The sequence below is a fragment of the Phascolarctos cinereus genome, unplaced genomic scaffold (genome assembly GCF_003287225.1).
Source record: "Phascolarctos cinereus isolate Bilbo 61053 unplaced genomic scaffold, phaCin_HiC Scaffold_5;HRSCAF=322, whole genome shotgun sequence".
NCBI lineage: Eukaryota > Metazoa > Chordata > Mammalia > Diprotodontia > Phascolarctidae > Phascolarctos > Phascolarctos cinereus.
The window spans coordinates 444,317,521-444,335,674 of record NW_027555958.1 but is presented as its reverse complement, the minus strand read 5'-3'; the positions used below and the strand labels follow the sequence as shown (position 1 = coordinate 444,335,674).

Here is an 18,154-nt window from a genome sequence, read left to right as displayed (position 1 = left end):
GGGGAGAAGCAGCCTGGCAGAGTGGCGAGTGATGTCAGGAAAGCCGGAGTCAAGCCTCACCAGCTGTGCGAACCTGAACAGGCCTCCTCTGATGCTCATTTTCTTCGACTGTAAAGTGAGGTTCAGCTGCTGCCTTCCTCAGAGGAATGCTATAAAGCCCAGGTGAGACGAGCCTTTCATCGGTGTCAGCCCCTCCCCACCCCCACACTAATCAGCAGCTGAATCTGGCCACTCCTCTGCCCTCCCATGCCTGGGACAGGCTCTCCTCTAGGCTGGGCTGCCCTAATCCCACCCTTCATCGCTTTTTCATCAAACTCATGCCTAGACTTGCTCCTTAGTCCCTCCCTCCCAGTCTCTCTCCTTCTCTAATCCATCCTCCAAACAGCTGCCAAACAATCTTCCTAAGTCACAGGAAGACTAGCCACTGTTCTCTGAAGGACCCCATGAATCCAGGGTGGGATAAGGCAGCTGAAGAAAGCCTTAACTGTTGGACTGCAGGAAAAGAGGCCAAGGCCCCCCACCCAGAAGCAGGTGGGAGCAGGCCCTCTCTGCTCTTGGTGGGTGAGGGCTTCGTGCTGGGTGTCACACTTTTTTTTTTAGGCAACTGGGGTTAAGTGACTTGCCCCGGGGTAACACAGCTAGTAAGTATCAAGTGCTTGGTCTGAGGCTGGATTTGAACTCAGGTCCTCCTGACTTCAGGGCCGGTGCTCTATCCACTGCGCCACCTAGCTGCCCTATGGTGTCACACTTTAGAAAGGACACCAGGAAGGGCCAAGAGAAGGGTAATGAGGATGGACTGAATAAACTCCTGGTTGAACCTGGAGAAGAGAAGACTCAGGTGGGGCCAGATACCTCTCTGTAGGGATTGTGTGGAAGAGGGAATAGCCTTGTTCTGTCTGGCAGGAGAGGGCCGAACCAGAGCAACGGCGGGGGGAAACTGCAGAGGCTGTTTTAGGCCTGCTACCAAGGAAGACTCCCTAGCAATGAGAGCTGTTCAAGGGGTGTGTTTTGGGAGGTTGTGGGTCTTCACGTACAGGCCGGCCATCTACCTGTCTGTCAAGGATGGGTAGAACGACCTGGGTAACATCTGAAATTCTATGAAAATGGTGTGATCTTACTGCCCTGCTCTGAAGGCTGCAGGGGGCTCCCTTTGCCTCTAGGATAAAATACACATTCTTTGGTCTAGCTTTAAGCCCTTCCACAGCGTGGCTTCCGTCTCCCTCTCACCAGCCTCATTTACTATCACTCCATCTCACGTCCTCACGTGTGGGTAGCCCAGGCCACCTGCCTCCCCTCCCATCAGTGACCTCTCTTTGAGACTCAGCTCCTCTGTGAAGTTACCACCACCTCTGGGAAGGTGTCCCTCAGGTCCCCCATGGTGAGAGCTCTCTCCCCGTCCTGGGCACATCTTGTAGCCCCAAGAAGAAGAAGGCTCCTTGGGGGCAAGGACAGCTTCCTTCCTCTTGTGGATTTATTCCCGCTGCCTTGCCCACAGAGAGAATTGGTCTGGGCTAATATACTTAACAATTTCTTCAGTAAATTATAAGTACTTAGGACAATAACCTATTCAATTATAGAACAGAAAGACCACGTGGAAATTTCTGACATTTGAGACAGAGAAGAAGAAAAACTAAATGGCTTCCCTCAAAGTTCCAGAGCAAGGTTGTAACAGACAACACAAGTTTTATGATCAGAAGCCAAGTCATCCCCATTCAGTGACAAGCCCCAACACATTAGCAATGTTCAACCTAAACAAGCAGGGCCAGGGAACACGCTTGGAGAGGCAGTTTAAAACCAAATCCAAAGCTAAAGCAGTCAAGTACAAGTTGGAGTCTGCATAAACATCTGTAGTAACCAAATAGAGCTTTAGGGGCAAGGCGTGCATGTTCAGCCCAGTAATGGCCAAAAGCTAACATTTCACTTCCTGATTATAATGTTTTTAGTTAATTAGAAACTTGACTTTCTAATTGGTTAATTAAAATTAAATTTGGTTAGAGGTTAATTCTAATTAACCAATTAAAAGTTAAATGGTTTTCCTGTGTTTCCTATCTTAAAAAGCTTTCAGATACAATATTTACCAGCTCTCCACTATTTCCCTAAAGAAAACAGAAGAAATGCTTTTACATTATGGTTTAAATTACCTTTCTTCTTCTCGAACCCACAACGGACTTTTGGAAATCTGAGCTTCAAAGTACTTAGATGCTCGATAACAAAAATTGCTGCAGAAAAACTGAAGAAAAGAAAAGTATTAAAAAATACTTTTTGCATTTTAATTTTAAGTTTACTTAACTTTTCTTTCAATCAATCAAAAAATCCAACAAACATTTATTAAGCACCTACTATGTGCCAGGCACTTGGCTAAGCTCTGGATATACAAAAAGGGTATCCTTAATGTGTTTATGATCTATACAAAGCAGGCTCTGTACCGGATGAATAGGAAATCTTTAACAAAAGGAAGGCACTAGAGTGAAGAGGGGCTGGGGAAGGCTTCTTGTAGAAAGTAGACTTTTAGCTGGCACTTAAAGGAAGCCAGGAAAGCCAGTAGGCAAAGATGAGGAGGGAGGGCCTGCCAGTCATAGGGCCAGCCAGTGAAAATGCTCCTGGAATCAGAAGATGGAGAGTTTTATTTGTGGAACAGCCAGGAGTTCAGTGTCATGGGATTGAAGAGTATGTGGTGGGAGTAAGATACACGGAGATTTTGAAACTGGGGCTGGGTAGGAGGGCAGGGGGAGGGGAAGGTAGGTTATGAAGGGTTTTGAACACTAAACAGAGGATTTTATATTTCATCCTGGAGGCAACAGAAAGCCACTGGAGGTGACTGAGTAGAAAGGTGACATAATTGGACCTGGGATTTAAGAAAATCACTTTAGTGGCTGAATGGAGGACAGATTAGAGTGGGCAGAGACTTGAGGCAGGCAGACCCACCAGCAGGCTACTGCAAATCCAGGAATTTAAGTGACTTTCAAATTTAGGGGAAGAGGCTGCTAGTTTAAAAACTTTTCTTTTAAAAAGCACTTCCTTGCTTTATTTATATATGTGAAATATTTATAAGTCCAAAAATAATGACATTTACAATGATTTAGGAAAAAAATTTTAAGTGATTTGATGTAGAATTTTTTAAATTATAATTTTTAAGATAATGGGATTTTCTTTTGTCTGCTTCTTCCTTTCTCAAGTACAAGGTAAGGTGTTCATGTTCAAAATTCTAAATTTATACTCATACGTGAAATAATCTTTAAAACCACTACAAGTAGGCTTTTAAGGTTGTTGAAAATAGTCCTTAAGGCTTACCTTTCTTTCAGTTATATCATAGACTTTATTTGTTTTGGTAGAAATCCTATACTTCTGTTTTGGCACCTAAAAGTAGAATAAAATAACATTGACTAAGCTATAGTACCCACTTCACTTGCTTCAAACTACGTTGTTACAAAAGTAAAGCCTTAACACGGTCAGCACATCTAATAACCAATGACTTACATTTCCTAGCTTGCTGTGACATAAAGGGTAACCACAGAGACGGATGATGAAGCGTTCTTCCACGACATCCCTGTAATGTGCAGATGTGATCTGCTTTCCCTGCAGGAAAAAAAGGAGCCATAGAGTCTTTACCAGGACTGGACTGAGAATATACTCACGGGCTTTCTTACAACTTGCAAAAATATACAGAAAACAAACTATTTTTTTGCACAGAAATCTATGACTTTTCTCCACATCTCTCATCATATGTCTGCCAAGTTCTCTTTAAGACCACAGGCTGGGGGAACGGGTGGGGAATAAAAGGAAACACCACAACTGAGAGCCCTGGGTTGAATTTAGTATCTATAAGGCAGTTATGGGGCCAGGGAATGAATTGGGGAATAAGCAAGTATCAGGGAGATGAGGGGCCATATTAAAATATACTGACCCCAAGTCAGCAGAAGCATACTTAAGGGAGTTAGTTCCTTCTAAGCAGGTGAGAAACACACTGGTTTCATTTTACAAAGTGTCTTCCACCTGAAAGAATTAAGGGGAAAGAGTTCTGTGCTTTCCCAGTGAGAAGAACACTGAGCCCCGGGTTTTTGAACTGCACGCACTGCAGAATTACTGACAACATTTACGTGATCAAGAGCGCTCACCCGAGCACTCTGACAACTATCATGCCATAACACTTTAAACACAAATACTTAAATGTGCTGGACCACAAACTTCAAAATCTGCAAACACCTACAGATTCCACAAGGAATGCTTCCGTAATGTCTGCTTCCAAAAGCTGTTCAACAATGTGCAAGGCTTTCCTCTCATATTCGATCTTCTTTCTAATAGCTGCCTCCAGTGCAGATTTCCTACGGTGTTTAAAAAGATCAAAAGGCTGTTACATTTATAATCGTCATTATTACCAATTGTTTTCTCACGAATTAGGTCAGCAATAGACCTCCCTATTTTGCTAACAACCCCATTTTACCATAAAATACATATCTTCCAGTTAAAAAAGCAAAAATAAATATATGAGACCATTCAATTAGTGGCCACTAATATAAAGCCTGGGAGAACTTAAAAGCAGTTGCAGCACACACCACAAAAAAGGAAAGCAGTAAGAGCTTGAGAGCTTTCTGAGATCAAAGGGCTCAATCTCTCTTATCATCCCCTCAATGTCTTGGAATATGAAGGCTTTTCAGCTCAGAGGGAGCCAGACCTTAGGAAAACACTAGAAAGGGAAGATCTTCCTTGTCTGCAAAACAAACATTTATTTTGGTGAAGTTTCAAAAAGTTGATGCAATTTGGGGATGAGGGCTGGGGAGGAGCATTAGGCAGCGGAAGGGTTCAGGAAAGGCATGCTGACCAGGTGGTGCCTCAGCTGAGCTCTGAAGGAAAGAGATGTTCCAGGAATTGGAAGCAAGGAGGGAGCAAGGCCTTCCAGGCACTGAGATGAGAGACAGACCGACGGCACGGGGACCAGAAAGATGGACTGCAGAGGACGTGAGGCCCCTTCCCTTGGGCTTACTGGCCTTCAGTCACCTTCAATCCTTCCTCCTAAAAGCTATGTACTTTCACCGTCCTCTCTTCCCAAACACTTAACAAACTCGTGGCAACACGGCTTCTAATCTCATCGTTCAACTGAAACTGCTCTCCAACAATCTCTTAAATTGCTACATTTCATGGTCTTTTCTCAGCTCTATTTCTTCTTGAACCCTCTGCAGTATTTGACACAGCTGACCATCCAGAACCACGGACGGTCTCTCCTTCCTGGATTTTCAGGACAATGCTGAATCCTGGTTTTCCTGATTAGGCAACTTGGTGTTGCAGCGGACATGGAACTAGATTCAGAATCAGGAAGACATGAGTTCCAGTTCAGGCTCAGGTACTTACTAGCGGTGGGACCTTGGGCTAGTCTCTGTCTGCCTCAGTTTCTCCAACTGTAAAATGGGGATAATAAAGGGCTGTCATGAGGATCAAATGACCTAATATTTCTAAAGTCCTCTGCATGGTAACTGGCACATAGAAGGTGCCAGAAAAATGCTTCTTTGCTTCCCACCCCTTTTCCCCTTCCAGTCTTTCTCTTCAGTCTCCTTTGCTGGATCACCACTCACATCTTGCCCCCATGCTGGTCGCTCTCCACGGCTCTGTCCTCGTCCCCACTTCCTTCCCTTCTTTTCACTTCTCTCTTCATCTCCTTCTCTACACAATCCACCAAAGAACTTGTCCATCAGTGTATCCAGCGCCCTTCAGAGACTCATGCTAGCATCACCTCCAATCCAATGTCCCAGGGGCATCCTAACCTGTGCAAACACCTACATCGCTACTCTTCGGCTCCTTATTTCTGGTGAGGGCATCATCCTTCCCACTGACCTAGTCCTTCTGGATCTCATCCCCCACATCCAATCGACTGTCAAGCCCTGGAGATTCTGCCTCCCCAACAGATGCCACCTCAGCCCCCTTCTCTCCACCGGCACAGTCACTATGCTCACTGCCAAGATGACTTTGCAGTGGGTCCCCAGTCTCAAGGCCCTCCCCCCGCCCCTCCCCATCCCCATTCCTCCCCCAAAACAGGCACCAAAATCATGTTCTCAGAGCCCAATACCCTCCAGTGGCCCACTGCTGCCTGGTTACTCAATGTGGCACTTGGAGTCCTTAACAATCAGGTTCTAGATGACATTTCTAGGTTGGTTTCCCATTCGCTTGCTTTATTATACTACAGTACAGGCAAATTGGCCTGTCCCCTTACCAGAACTTAGCGTTCTAACCCCTGCCTCTGAGTCTCTGCCAAGCTGGAATACAGTGAGGCCGTCTCTCTTCACCTCTTGTCCCATTTTTCCTGCGCCCTCTCTCTCCTTAACTTCTGATGCACATACTCACCTACAGCCATGTTGTGTGTCTCCACCGCCACCCCCACCACGTAGAAGAAAAGCCCCTTGGGGTCAGGGAGGGTCTTTCACTTTGTATTGCGCTCCCCAGTGTCTTGCAGAGAGCACTTACATTGTTTGAACAGGTACTGGAGCAGGTGGCAGAGCTGGCTGTGATTTTTCAGAGACCAAGACTTCAGGTACAGAGAGAGAACAGCAACTCTCAAACACAAGCTTATTCCTTTAAGAAACTCCCACCACAGTCGCAACACACAATTCAAATGTAATAGTAATCCATAATAACAGCAAGGAATGTTACGTAAGAGAGGAAAAATAGACAAACAAAAGGCTGCCAGTACTTGCCATACCTTCTAGAAGCTTCTTCACTTTTCAAAGCACTTGTTTCTTTACCACCTGTGGGGGGAAAAAAGATACTGTATAAGGGTCAAGTGGATGTCAGTGGCACCTTAGGTAGTGCCCTGACCAAACAAAGCAAGTCCAACTATCTTCTTTCCTTCTTTTCCATATCTCCTTCATGGCACATAATTTCACAACCAGTTAAAAAAAATCTACCAAAAGGAAAACACTAGGTAACATCATTCCTAGGTAAAGGGGCAGGAAGGCTGTAGCATAAAGGGAGGGAAAAAGCAAAGTTTTTAATATAATAACCACTTCCCTGAAATAGGGATAATCTAAGCATTGTCACTGGTGTTCAAGTGGTTCCCAAACACCAGTGGTGTCAAACTAAAACAGAAACAGATCCCACCTGTCAAATACTGACTTAGAAAACCACAAATTAACATTAACTATGCTGTATTGTGTTTTTATTTATTTTGTTAAACATTTCCCAATTACATTTTAATCTAGTTCAGGTCTCAAGTTTGTGGCCTGAAGAGTTTTGCCATATAATGTCAAAGGATGTGGAAAAAGGAGGACTCCATCATTCTTCCAGTAGAACACAAGAACAGGGAAAAGAGGGATCACTTTGATTTTGTCTTTGTCTTCCTCCCCGACAGTGACTGATGCATACATAGCGGGCAGTTAATATACATGGTTGAATTTAAATTTAGGTGGATACCTCAAGGAGTATTTACAGGAGAACAAGGCCAAGAGGATGAGAGAGCTTGTCGTGGATAGATTGGAATATGCACTGTTAGAGAGGATGATATCACAGAGGTATAGTCTACACTCGGATATAAAAGACCCAACTTCAAGGGCAGCTAGGTGGTGCAGTGGACAGAGAACCTGCCCTAGAGTCAGGAGGACCTGAGTTCAAATCTGACCTCAGACATAACACTCACTAGGTGTGTGACTCTGGGCAAGTCACTTAACCCCAAATGCCTCACAAAAAAAACAAAAACAAAAAAACTTCACAAGTTGCAGTCGGGTAGCTAGATACTTGTCTAAAAAAAAAATAAAACAAAATAAAGGATTTAGGGACCCGAAGGTTCAACAGGATTCCTCATGTACAAGGCCACTGTGTTAGAGATACATAGATGAAGAACAGCTGAAGGAGGAAACAAAGACTACAGTTTAGGAAGCGGAAGCTTCAAGATGGTGCCATAGGAAGATGAGCTGAAGAAGTGGGGACATTCAGCCTAGAGAACTTGAGGGTCAATGATATCTGTTTCACATAGAAGAGGGATTAGCTTTGCTTGACCATTAGAGAGGCAGGGTAAAAGAACACATTTGCGGTGGAAAAGTGCAGAAAGGAATATTTAAGCTTGCTATAAGGAAAGGTGTCCTAGCACTCAGAGACATCCGGAAGAGGAATGGGCTGCCTTAGGAGGTGTGTCCTCCCAACACTAGAGGGCTTCAAGCAAAGGAGAGAACAGATTCTGACCTTTCAGACCTCCTTCAGCTCTGTAAATATCTATCTTTATTTTTCTGTTACTCAACAGGAACACCTCACTCCTGTTAGATATTTCCTTATTCTCCAATGCTGTTTTCACTGCCTGAAAATGCCTTTCCTTCCACCTAAGGCACAACTATTCTTTAAGGCCTAATTAAAGTCCTATCTCCTTCATGAAGACTTTCTTGGCCTGCAGTTAGGAAAAACTGAGTTCAAAATGGAACTCAGATACTGCCTTGCAGTGTGACCCTGGACAAGTCACTTAACCTATCTGCCTCACTTTCCTTATCTGTAAAATGGGGATAATAATGAAAGCATCCTATGAACACCTACTCACCCCACCATTGTTGTGAGGATCAAATGAGTTAATATTTGTAAAGCGCTTTGTTATAAATGCTATTATTGTTGCTGTCCTTGTTATTCAAGCCCACAATGAGCTCTGCCTTCTCTAACTCTTTGACCTTTCTGAAGAAATTGGAATGGGCTGTCTCTAAAGTTATTTCTAGCTCCCCAAATCTGAACCAGGAACTTCAAAGATGCTGCCACTGCATATTCAAAGCCTTACTCATCTCCCCCTTGGTTTGGCCCCCTACCACAAGCTATCCAGAATTCTCTATCACCCTCCCACTCTCCTTTTCACTAAAAACAGTACCACAATTTCCCAAATGGACAGATCACAATCAAGTGTTAAATTTTGTGGTTAAAGTGATTCACACCTAGGTGTCTATAACTAATAGCTCAATGTAGCCAAATTGGCCTAGGCCACAAGGGCAGTTGGTTAATCCAAATCCTCAGCAATCTTAAAAAATAAAAAAAATGAATAAAGGCCCTTGCCCATCATTTCCTTCCTACTCACAAGAATGGATCAGTGGAGGCACCTTACCCTCCTCCCCAGTTCCCTTTCAGGGTCACTCAAGTCATCCTGACTCCAGGTGAAGAGCTCTATCCCCTAGGCCACCAGCTGCTCCTACCCAGGGCCAACAGCTGATCTGTGTCTGTCCAACTCCCTGGGCAGGACACACAGACCACCCCCTCCTCCCCCCCCCTTACACAACTAATAGGTTGCTTGGAAATTAAATCACTTTTGAAGGACACCATACGCTTGCATCCTCCCCCCAAAACCTCCCCACTTAGCAATGCCGTTAGGAAGAAGTGGAAGTACAGGTCCTAGGAGGGAAAAAGGGCACAAAACTCTTTAGGATCCCATCGCTCTTGCACTGCCATACAGGACGGCCCACAGACCCTGTTCTCATCCAACCCTCCTAGCCTCAGAGGCACCTCTCTACAGGCCCCTGGATGGTGGACAGAACTTACTACTGTGACCTTGGGCAAGTCCATGAGCTGACTTGGGCCTCAGTTTTCTCATCTATAAATGGACTCTGAGCCTCTGAGGCCCTTCCAGAGCCAGATCTATGATCCTACACTCTCATAGACTAGGGAAGGCAGGAGGATAGCAGACACAGTATTCCTCAGACAGCTTCTCAAAGGGGACAGGGGGAACCTCTAACATAGACAGTCTTCTAAAGGGCACGGGGTGGGAACGAGCTAGATTTCCTTTGGCAAACGACAAGAATCCCCTAAAGTGGGGGTGTCACTCTTAGATAGTGAATGTTCTAAGGAGAATGGTGTTTTCTAAGGAGGTAGAGAGGAGTCTTCTAAGGGGAGAAATGGTCTGGATTACCTTGGGAAATGTCCATTCCTCTAGCATCCTCTAAGGGCTGGAAGAAACTATCCTCTTCGAGGGAAGGAAGAGGCTGAGCTGCTTTTGGGTAACTGTACAGCTCTCTGAGAGGAGGGTTTCTTCTCTCTAAGGGCTGGGGGGTGTTCTCTTTGGGAAACTGCCTGGTCCTTCCTTTATGGGGTGCGGCATAGTTTTCTCTAAGGGAGGATGGGCTGGGCTGTCTTTCCAAACAAGCACAGTCCTCTATGGCGGGCGGGAGGATCCTCATTATTTAAAGTGGAGTTCTCTCTCTAATAAGGGTCTCCATCATCTGAGAGGTTACTCTCTCTAAGAATGGGGTCCCCCTCCTCCAACGGGGGACCCCATGCTCTAAAGAGGGTCCCTATCCTCTAAGAGGCCTCATCTCTCTAGGTGGGGGTCCCCATCCTCTAAGGGGGTTCCTCTAAGGAGGGTTCCTTATCCTCTAATGGAGGGTCCCCATTCTTTAAGGAGGTTCCCATCCTCTAACAGAGTTCTCTCCAAGGTGGTGCCCATGCTTTAAGGGGAGCTCCCATCCTCCAAGGGGGGACCCCAATCTCTTAAGGGGGTGCCCATGCTCTAAGAGAGGTCCCCATCCTCTAAGGGGGTGGTCCCCATACTCTAAGAGGGGGTCCCCATCCTCTAAGGGGGTCCCTCTCTCTAAGGAGGGTCCCTTGGGGGGGTCCCCATCCTCCAACGAGGTTCCTCTCTCCAAGGCGGTGCCCATGCTTTAAGGGGAGTTCCCATCCTCCAAGGGGGATGGCTGGGCCGCCCTGGGAACCTGACTAGCCCCACCCCCCACAAGGGGCAGGTCCCTCGTGGGGCTGGGTGACGTGACGCGTCCCGGGGCGCCAGCTCTTACCTGAGCCTTTGCGAGCGGCTCGGGAGCTCCTGATCCGGGGGCCGCCGCGGGCCCGGGGCCTCAGCTCGTCCTCCATGACGGCCCCACCAGCAGTTCCTCCTCCTTCTCCCAGAGCCGCCTGGGATGCGAGTCAGGGGCGGGGCCTCGGCTCGTCCGCCATGACGCCTTCACCGGCTCCTCCTCCTTCTCTCCGCTAGAGTCGGGGACTGGGAGGTCAGGGGGCGGGGTCAGGGCGGGACCTCAGCTCCTCAATCATTGACTGTCCCGCGAAGGCTCCGCCTCCTCCCCCCCACATCGTGGGATATAAGACGCGGGGCAGGATGGGGGCGGGGTCAGAGTCAGGGCCTCAGCTCGTCCTCCATGGCGCCATCACCGGCCCCTCCTCCTTCTCCTCCTCCTCCTCTCCCCAGCCTGTGACGCGCTGCGGACATGGGGGCGGGACCCGGGGCGGGGCCTCAGCGCTTCCGCCACTGGCTTGCTCCGCCTCCTCCTCCCCCGGCGGGTGAGGCGGGGCCGTGGGCGGGGTCGAGGCGGAGCCAGGGGCAGGCGGAGCAGGAGAGGAGGCCTAGGCCGGCGGGAGAGTGTCGGGCAGGTAGGGGCCCGCGGCGTTCTGGTCGCTGGGCACAGCGCTGGGCAGGGCTTTAGCCCCGGGCCCGCGGCCTGCGCCCGGGAGTCCCCAGACTCGGTGCAGGCCGCGGCCCAGCCCAGGGCACCGAGGGGGCGGACGGGGCCGGATCCGGGGCACGCGGCTTGAATCTCGGCTGAAGCCACCGGGCCCCCATGGGAGAGGGCGGGAGACTCCGGGCAGATCATTCCCCCTTGTAAAATGAGGGGGGTCGCCCACGACAGCCTCTGAGGGCCCCCACCCACCGGCTCGGGGTTTGGGGTGCAAGTCCCTGGAGGACGAGGACTGTTCAGCTCTTTCTTCGGACCCCTCCCCCAACGAGGTGCCCGGCACACAGTAGGCACTTAGTTCCCAGGTGTCAATTTCAGGTGTTGATCAATGTCACGATGCCCTGAGGCCAAGCAGGGTCCGGGCGCCCACCCAGCAAAGGAAGCTTCGCTAGCTTGCTTTTTGTCTCTGTCTGTTCCCAATGATCCTCGATTGAATGATTGACTTCACAGAAATAGGAGAACCTTCTTTTAAAAGCCATCCATTCGACTTCTCTCCTTCCCAGCAAGGGATGAAGTTACTTAAAGCTCTCCGGGTCTCAGTTTTCTGCTCTGTAAACTGAGGGAGTTGGCAGTCAGCATAGGTGATCCTGAGGCCAAAAGATCGGGTGGTGGGGGAGAGAATACAGGGACAAGCTCTTTTTTTTTTTTTGGCTAAGTATCTAAGTAACCTTAATCCCTTAATGAATGCTTGTTGGATTGAGTGGTGTGGTTTTAGAATCCTAGAATACTGCCCTAGTTCTGACGGATGATGAGGTTGCTTTAGGTGATTTCTAGCGCCTCTTCCACATCTAAGCCTATGACCCTGTGAGTGAGGATGCTTTGATGCCCATGACATTAGAATACTGCAATCTCCAAAGGAACTCTAGAAGTATAGAATCCAAGAATGATAAAGCAGCCCACCCCCATCAGTTTAGAGCAAGGTTTCTAAAAGACTTTTTCTACTCTTGACCCCAGCGCTTAAACTCTGTGTCGAGACCCCATATGGGGTCACTGACAGAGAACCAGAATGCTGAATTAGACCTGGGATTTCTCAGTGTTTGGAGTCATTGCAAAATGTTTACCCTTTCCTCTGGAAAGTGGAGACATCTCAGAAAAAATATTCATATAAATATGTGCATGTGGAACCAGAAAATTTAGAGGATACATGACAGGTTCATTTTTTAAAATATCAACCCCTGGTTTTTTTTTTATCATCTTTAATATTTCCATAGAGAGACTGCTAAAGTTCAGCGATGATTTTTACTAAACTCTTAAAATTATCTATTAGATTTTTCATAATAATACTTAATGCAGAAGTATAATTATATATACCAACTCCTTAATGTAAAAATAAAATATCTGAATCAGTTAATTGCAGTGTTTCTGGAGGCAGTGTGGTATATGTAGTGCTAAGGCGTCAAACTCAGGGCCAGAGACTCTTTCTTGCAAAACTCTAGTTTGAGGCTGAACCAGAGTAAAATGTAATTGGGAAATGTTTAACAAAATGAAGATAGATACAATATAATATAAATAATGTTTATTTGTGGTTTCCTAGTGTGGCCAGGAGGGATCCATTTCTATTTGAATTTGATACCACTGATGTAGAGCATAGAGTCATACTCAGTTTGGAGTCAGATCTGGATTCGCATCCTATCTCAACTGTGTGATAGCAGTCAAATCACTTAACCTTCAATAACCTCAGTTTCCTGATGTGTAAAGTGGAAATAATAATAAATGTACTACCTACCTCACAAGTTGTTAATCAAATAAATAATGTATATGAAGTCCTTTGTAAACCTTAAAGCAGGCTATATAAATATGAACAATTATTCTATTTTTAGTGGATCTCTACAGTAAAACTGAAAGAAAAGTTGAAAACTCAAGAATGGCTGTGGAAGAACTTCAATCCATAATAAACAGATGTGTAAGTAATTTTCTTTGAACAAAAGAATTCACACTGTCATTCGTATGTACAACAGAATGCCTTGTCCACAGTGCAGGACATTCAGGTTTTCTCGGGGAGCAGTGTTGCTTTTTTTTCTCCCCTACCGTACCTAGGGGTGGGAGTGGGGGCAGCGGAGATACCACACATATTTTGCTTCTCCAGCTTCCTAAATATTTCTGAATTTTAGTACATTGGATTCTAAGATAGCTTATTTGAATACAATTTAGAAAAGTTATTAGTTCTGCTTATGTATTTGTACCGTGGTGAAGATCAAGACTAAAAAAAAATCAAGTAATGATTTAATTTGTTATATACATGTGTAAATAAATGCTCACTTGCCTGGTTTTGTTGTTGTTTCTAAAGCAAATCCTAGAAGAGGAGGACTTCAAAGAAGAAGATTTTGGTCTCTTTCAGTTAGCAGGCCAAAAGTGTTTAGAAGAAGGGTACATTGCTCAGGTATTAGACATTTTAGAAAATGAAAAGAACAAGGTAAGTTCAACTGTCATGTGTAACTTTTTACATTCTGTTAGATAGAGAACAACAGATACCTTGGGTAACCCTGCCCAAACTCTACTAACTGAGCATTGCCTGGGTGTTCCATTCTTAGTGCACATCTAAATAGCTAATACCTTTGGGATACTTAGCTTAACAGCTTAAGCCTAACATTCCAAGGTGATGCACAAATCCACATCTTGGTAAAGCAGTATTTAAAATGGGGTTCAGCTGAATATTTTTTGTTTGCCATGTAGAACTCTTTTAGTAATGATTTTAAAACAATTTGTGCTGTATACTTCATAAAAAATTAAATAAAACTAAGTTAAGATCAAGGGTTCATGCTTATGTTCTTGAACAAAATTGGTGGTATTTAGAAAGAGACTCATTAATTTAAAGCCTAGGCTATATTTGTATAATTTTTATTATACAAATTATACCCTAGCTCCAATTTTCTGTCTTCACAGAGCCATCCAAACAATAAATTAATATTATACTCTTTTATTCCTTTTAAAGAAAGTCACTTATGGGATAAAGAAAATAGACTGTTTATGAAAAGATTTTAAACGTATAAGGCACAACTATAAGGGAGAATAAATCAGATGCAAAGGAGAGGGCTGGGTGAAGAGCTGTGAGAAATTTGAGGAGGAAGACATCACTTTCACCCCAGGTAGAGGATTTCAGGAAATGTTTGTGGGAGGAGATGGTACTTGATTTGGGCCTTGGAGGAAGGGAAGGGCTTCATCAGAGATTGGGTGGTGGGAGGGGAAGATTCTGTTCCAGGCATGGAAGGATATTATGAACAAAGTACAGTAGGGGAGGGCAGGATGAAAATGAGGAGACAGGAATTGGTCTAATTTGGCCTGAGAGTGTGACTATGTAAAGGGGACTTTTGATGTGTCTGGGAAGGTGGGCAAGGGACAATCTCAGAAAATGTCAGTATTAGGAGTTCATCCCTCTAGTTGGCAGTAGAGAGGCACCAAAGGTCTTTGAGTGGTTTATTGACATCAGAAAAGTGCGTTAGGAGGATTACTAGGGCAGCAAAGGGAAGGATGAAATGGAGGCAGAAAAACCAATTAGGAGGCAGTTATAATAGTGTCATGGATCCCTGTGGCAGTTTGGAGAGGCCTTTTCAGAGTCACGTACACATTCAATAAAATACATAGGATTACAAAGGAAACCATTTATATTGAAATACAACCAATTATATTGTGCATATCTCTTATTTCCTATCCCTCCTGACTCCTACTTTACTTCTACCTGCTACCTTGCCCTTCTGTTACTTAGCCTACCCCTCTCTAAGGATCCCTCCCTTATCCTCCCATTCCCATAAATCTTAATACCCTTCCATAGGTCCCTATAACCTATTTCTTTACCCTCCCCTCTAGAGATCCCTGTCTTGTCCTCTCCCCCCTCCTTATCCCCTCATCATTTTATTTCTTCTAAATTTAGAAAACTTTTATACTCTTCTAAATATATATGTATTGTTCCCTCTTGAACTGATTCCAGTGAAAGTAGGTTACCAGAACTTACCAGCCTTCCTCCCCCTTCTAATTCCCCTGTATCAGTTCTTCCTCTGGCTCCTCATTTGTACAAAATTATTACTCTTCTTAGCTGTTCCTAAATGGTTTCACTTTTTAAAGTCATATCGTACTCCGGTCTACCCCGATCTTTCTTATGAGCTACCCAATTATTAATAAGAATCTTAGACATACCTTTTGCATTTTACATATGTGTAAAAAGTTATTGGTCTGTCCATATTGAATCCCTCACAATCTGGATTAGTCTTTGGTATGTACTTTATATTTCTCTTGGCTCTTGTATGTCAAATCTTCTATTAAGTTCGAGGTTTTTTTTAACAAAATATTGAAAGTCTGACAACTGCTCAGATGTCCATTTTTTTTTTCATTCAGGATTATGCTTAACTTTGCTGGGTATGATATTTTTGGCCTGAACCCCAATTCTTTTGCTCTTTGATATATAGTGTTCCAAGACCTTTGGTCCTTTAATGTCTCCGCTACTAGGTCTTGTGTCATTCTAATTGTGGCACCATCATATTTAAATTGTTTTTTTCTTGTTGCTTTTAATATTTTATCCTTGAACTGGGGGTTTTGAATCTGACTATAATGTTCCTATGAGTTTTCCTCATAGGATCTCTGTTAAGTGGTGATCGATGGATTTTTATGGGGAAAATATTCTTTATGAGTTTAAGCACTTGCCATCTTTGAATACTTCATGCACTTGGCCCTCTACAGCAGCTAACAGAATCTCTCTTTTATTTTCACAGCAAAGAGGTTTAACTCTATTTTTATAAGGAAAACTGAGTCCCAGAAAGGGCCCCATAATTATTTTGAAAGTCCGTGATAAAGCAGCATGTACATAGAACTTTTTCTTATTTGTAATAATTTGAGGAGTATTAAGAACAGCCATATTTGAAAAGCATGCCAGGAGACTGGTGTAGTTAACGGAGTTTTGCCTCACTGCCTCTGAAAATGCTTTTCCAGGTTATCATCAGGAGTATGGGCTGGAATCTCGGTGGCCCGGTTGTTAGATGCTTTTTACGTCATAAAGAGGAAGTTGATAAAAGAGAAAAATGTTTGAAAATGCTTCATTTGTTGGTAAAGGTAAGTGAGTGAATCCTTGTTTTTCTGTAATTCTCGTAAGTTTTCAACCCCTGAGTTCTTGTCGTTTGGTAGGAAATCTTTCATGTCACAAGACTTGGAGGCAGGGCAAGTTTGGTTCTTTTTAGCTTGGTTTAGTTTTTTGAGCAAAGGCCCTCTCACTGAACTTGGAGGGAGAATCATCGAGCTGGGAGGGACAACCTATTGTTTTGTAGATGAGAAAACTGAGGCCCAGAGTGGCTATGAGTCTTGCCCAAAGTCACAGGACTTGTTAGTGCCACGCCCAGGACTTTTCCTGGTACTTTTCCCAGTGTCACTGGGTCACAGCAGGGTTAAATATCAGAGGGGAAGCTAGAACTCACCCAAAAGGTGACCAGGGTGAGGAGAAAAGTTTTGCCATGTTAATAATGTTGGTTGAAGGAAATGGAAGAATTTAATCTGGAGATGAAAAAATGCATTCAGGAGGTTGCTTTCTTTTTGTTTTTTGGTCCAGACCTGTGATTTTGTTATGGTGGGTACCTCCATGTGTGGGAGCCCCTCTACTAACGCAGATCACTAATTCTACGCAGATCACTAATTCTGCTCCTCACAGTCTCGGCATTGTCTGGGAGCTCGGAGGAGTCAGGCAAGACTTGAAACTGTCTTTGTGACTTCCAGATCATCCTTGTATATGCTGTCCCACAATGCCTCTTGGGGTGTTCGTATATGGTATGGTGGTCTTAGGGAAGAGGAGTCTCACTTGTTCTGCTTGGGTCAAGGTCTAGACCTGGATGGAAGTTTTGGGGAGGCAGATGTTCAGCATAAGGAAAACTTTCCAAAATTGGAATGGGCCATCTCCCGCTAGAGTGGAGTGGTGAGTTCTTCATCATTGGAGGTCTTCAGGAGAAGTAGATCAATACTTTGGACGTTGTAGGGGGGATTCCCGGTTTGGGAAGAAGCGAAACTCAGTGATCTCTGAGGTTATCTGATAAGGAAAAGTAGGGAGCAAAGCACAGATCAGGACGTAGCTGGCAGCTCAGGGAGGAGAGGAGGGCTTCAGTGTCCTTTTGGAAAGGCTGAGAGAGTTCTCAGAGAAAGTAGCAAGGCAGGCTCTCTGTATAAGCCTGGAGGAAGGGAAGCTCATTGACTATAAAAGTCCCCTTCTGACACCAGGGCCAAGTCAGAAAAGAGAAGAGAATTGTTGCTAGCAAAAAAATTGCAAAAGGGAGAGAATCGATGTTTATAAGCTCTGGTCTGGGTCCCTGACGGTGCTGGAAGCACTGACACTTTCAGGAAGTCTGTGGATAGGGGACATTTAGAGAGCGCTCCTTTCTGGAAATCAGCTGCCCTCCTCCCTGCCTTTTCTCTTTGTCTTAGGAGGTCTGTGTGCCCAAGCAAGAGATCCTTTGTATACATGGGTAGATTTTCTTTTGTTTATCTTGTGATGATTTGAGAACCCTGCATAAAACCACAGCCTTACCTAAATATATATTTGTATGTGTTGGTATTTTAACAACAGTTTACATGGAGAAGCCTGTTGCTGCAAAGCAAAGACAGTTGTATGGGTAGCTCAGGGGGTAGAGTTCTAGACTTAGAGTCAGGAAGACCTGAGTTCAAATCCTGCCTCAGACACTTACTATTGGTGTGGCCCTGGGCAAGTCATTTAACCTCTCTCAGCCTCAGTTTCCTCATTTGTAAAATGGGGATAATAATAACACTTCCCTTATCGG

General features: G+C 45.0%; 2 protein-coding genes across 5 annotated transcripts in view; one reads left to right on the top strand and one right to left on the bottom strand.

Moving 5' to 3' along the window:
• Window positions 1–10,941, bottom strand: part of RPAP2 (RNA polymerase II associated protein 2) — a 79,632-nt gene extending 68,691 nt beyond the window's left edge. Inside the window, exons 1-6 of one of the 4 annotated variants that reach the window (XR_002322191.2) lie at window positions 10,734–10,936; window positions 6,689–6,734; window positions 4,208–4,322; window positions 3,478–3,576; window positions 3,292–3,357; window positions 2,142–2,230 (exon numbers count right to left, since the gene is read on the bottom strand). Coding sequence is in view for 3 of the 4 variants with exons in the window: in XM_020975379.2 (XP_020831038.1) it covers window positions 2,142–2,230; window positions 3,292–3,357; window positions 3,478–3,576; window positions 4,208–4,322; window positions 6,689–6,734; window positions 10,734–10,809 (491 nt within the window). In the remaining variant the exon portion in view is untranslated. Of the gene's footprint in view, window positions 1–2,141; window positions 2,231–3,291; window positions 3,358–3,477; window positions 3,577–4,207; window positions 4,323–6,688; window positions 6,735–10,733 lie in introns of all 4 variants that reach the window. The other 3 variants (XM_020975379.2, XM_020975382.2, XM_020975381.2) reach the window with 3 other exon arrangements.
• A 276-nt stretch (window positions 10,942–11,217) lies between these two features.
• The window catches only part of GLMN (glomulin, FKBP associated protein), a 40,565-nt gene continuing 33,628 nt past the window's right edge, over window positions 11,218–18,154 (top strand). The window contains exons 1-4 of the mRNA XM_020975385.2: window positions 11,218–11,325; window positions 13,229–13,311; window positions 13,696–13,821; window positions 16,329–16,448. Of these exons, the coding sequence (XP_020831044.1) occupies window positions 13,273–13,311; window positions 13,696–13,821; window positions 16,329–16,448 (285 nt within the window). The 5' untranslated portion in view covers window positions 11,218–11,325; window positions 13,229–13,272. The remainder of the gene's footprint in view (window positions 11,326–13,228; window positions 13,312–13,695; window positions 13,822–16,328; window positions 16,449–18,154) is intronic.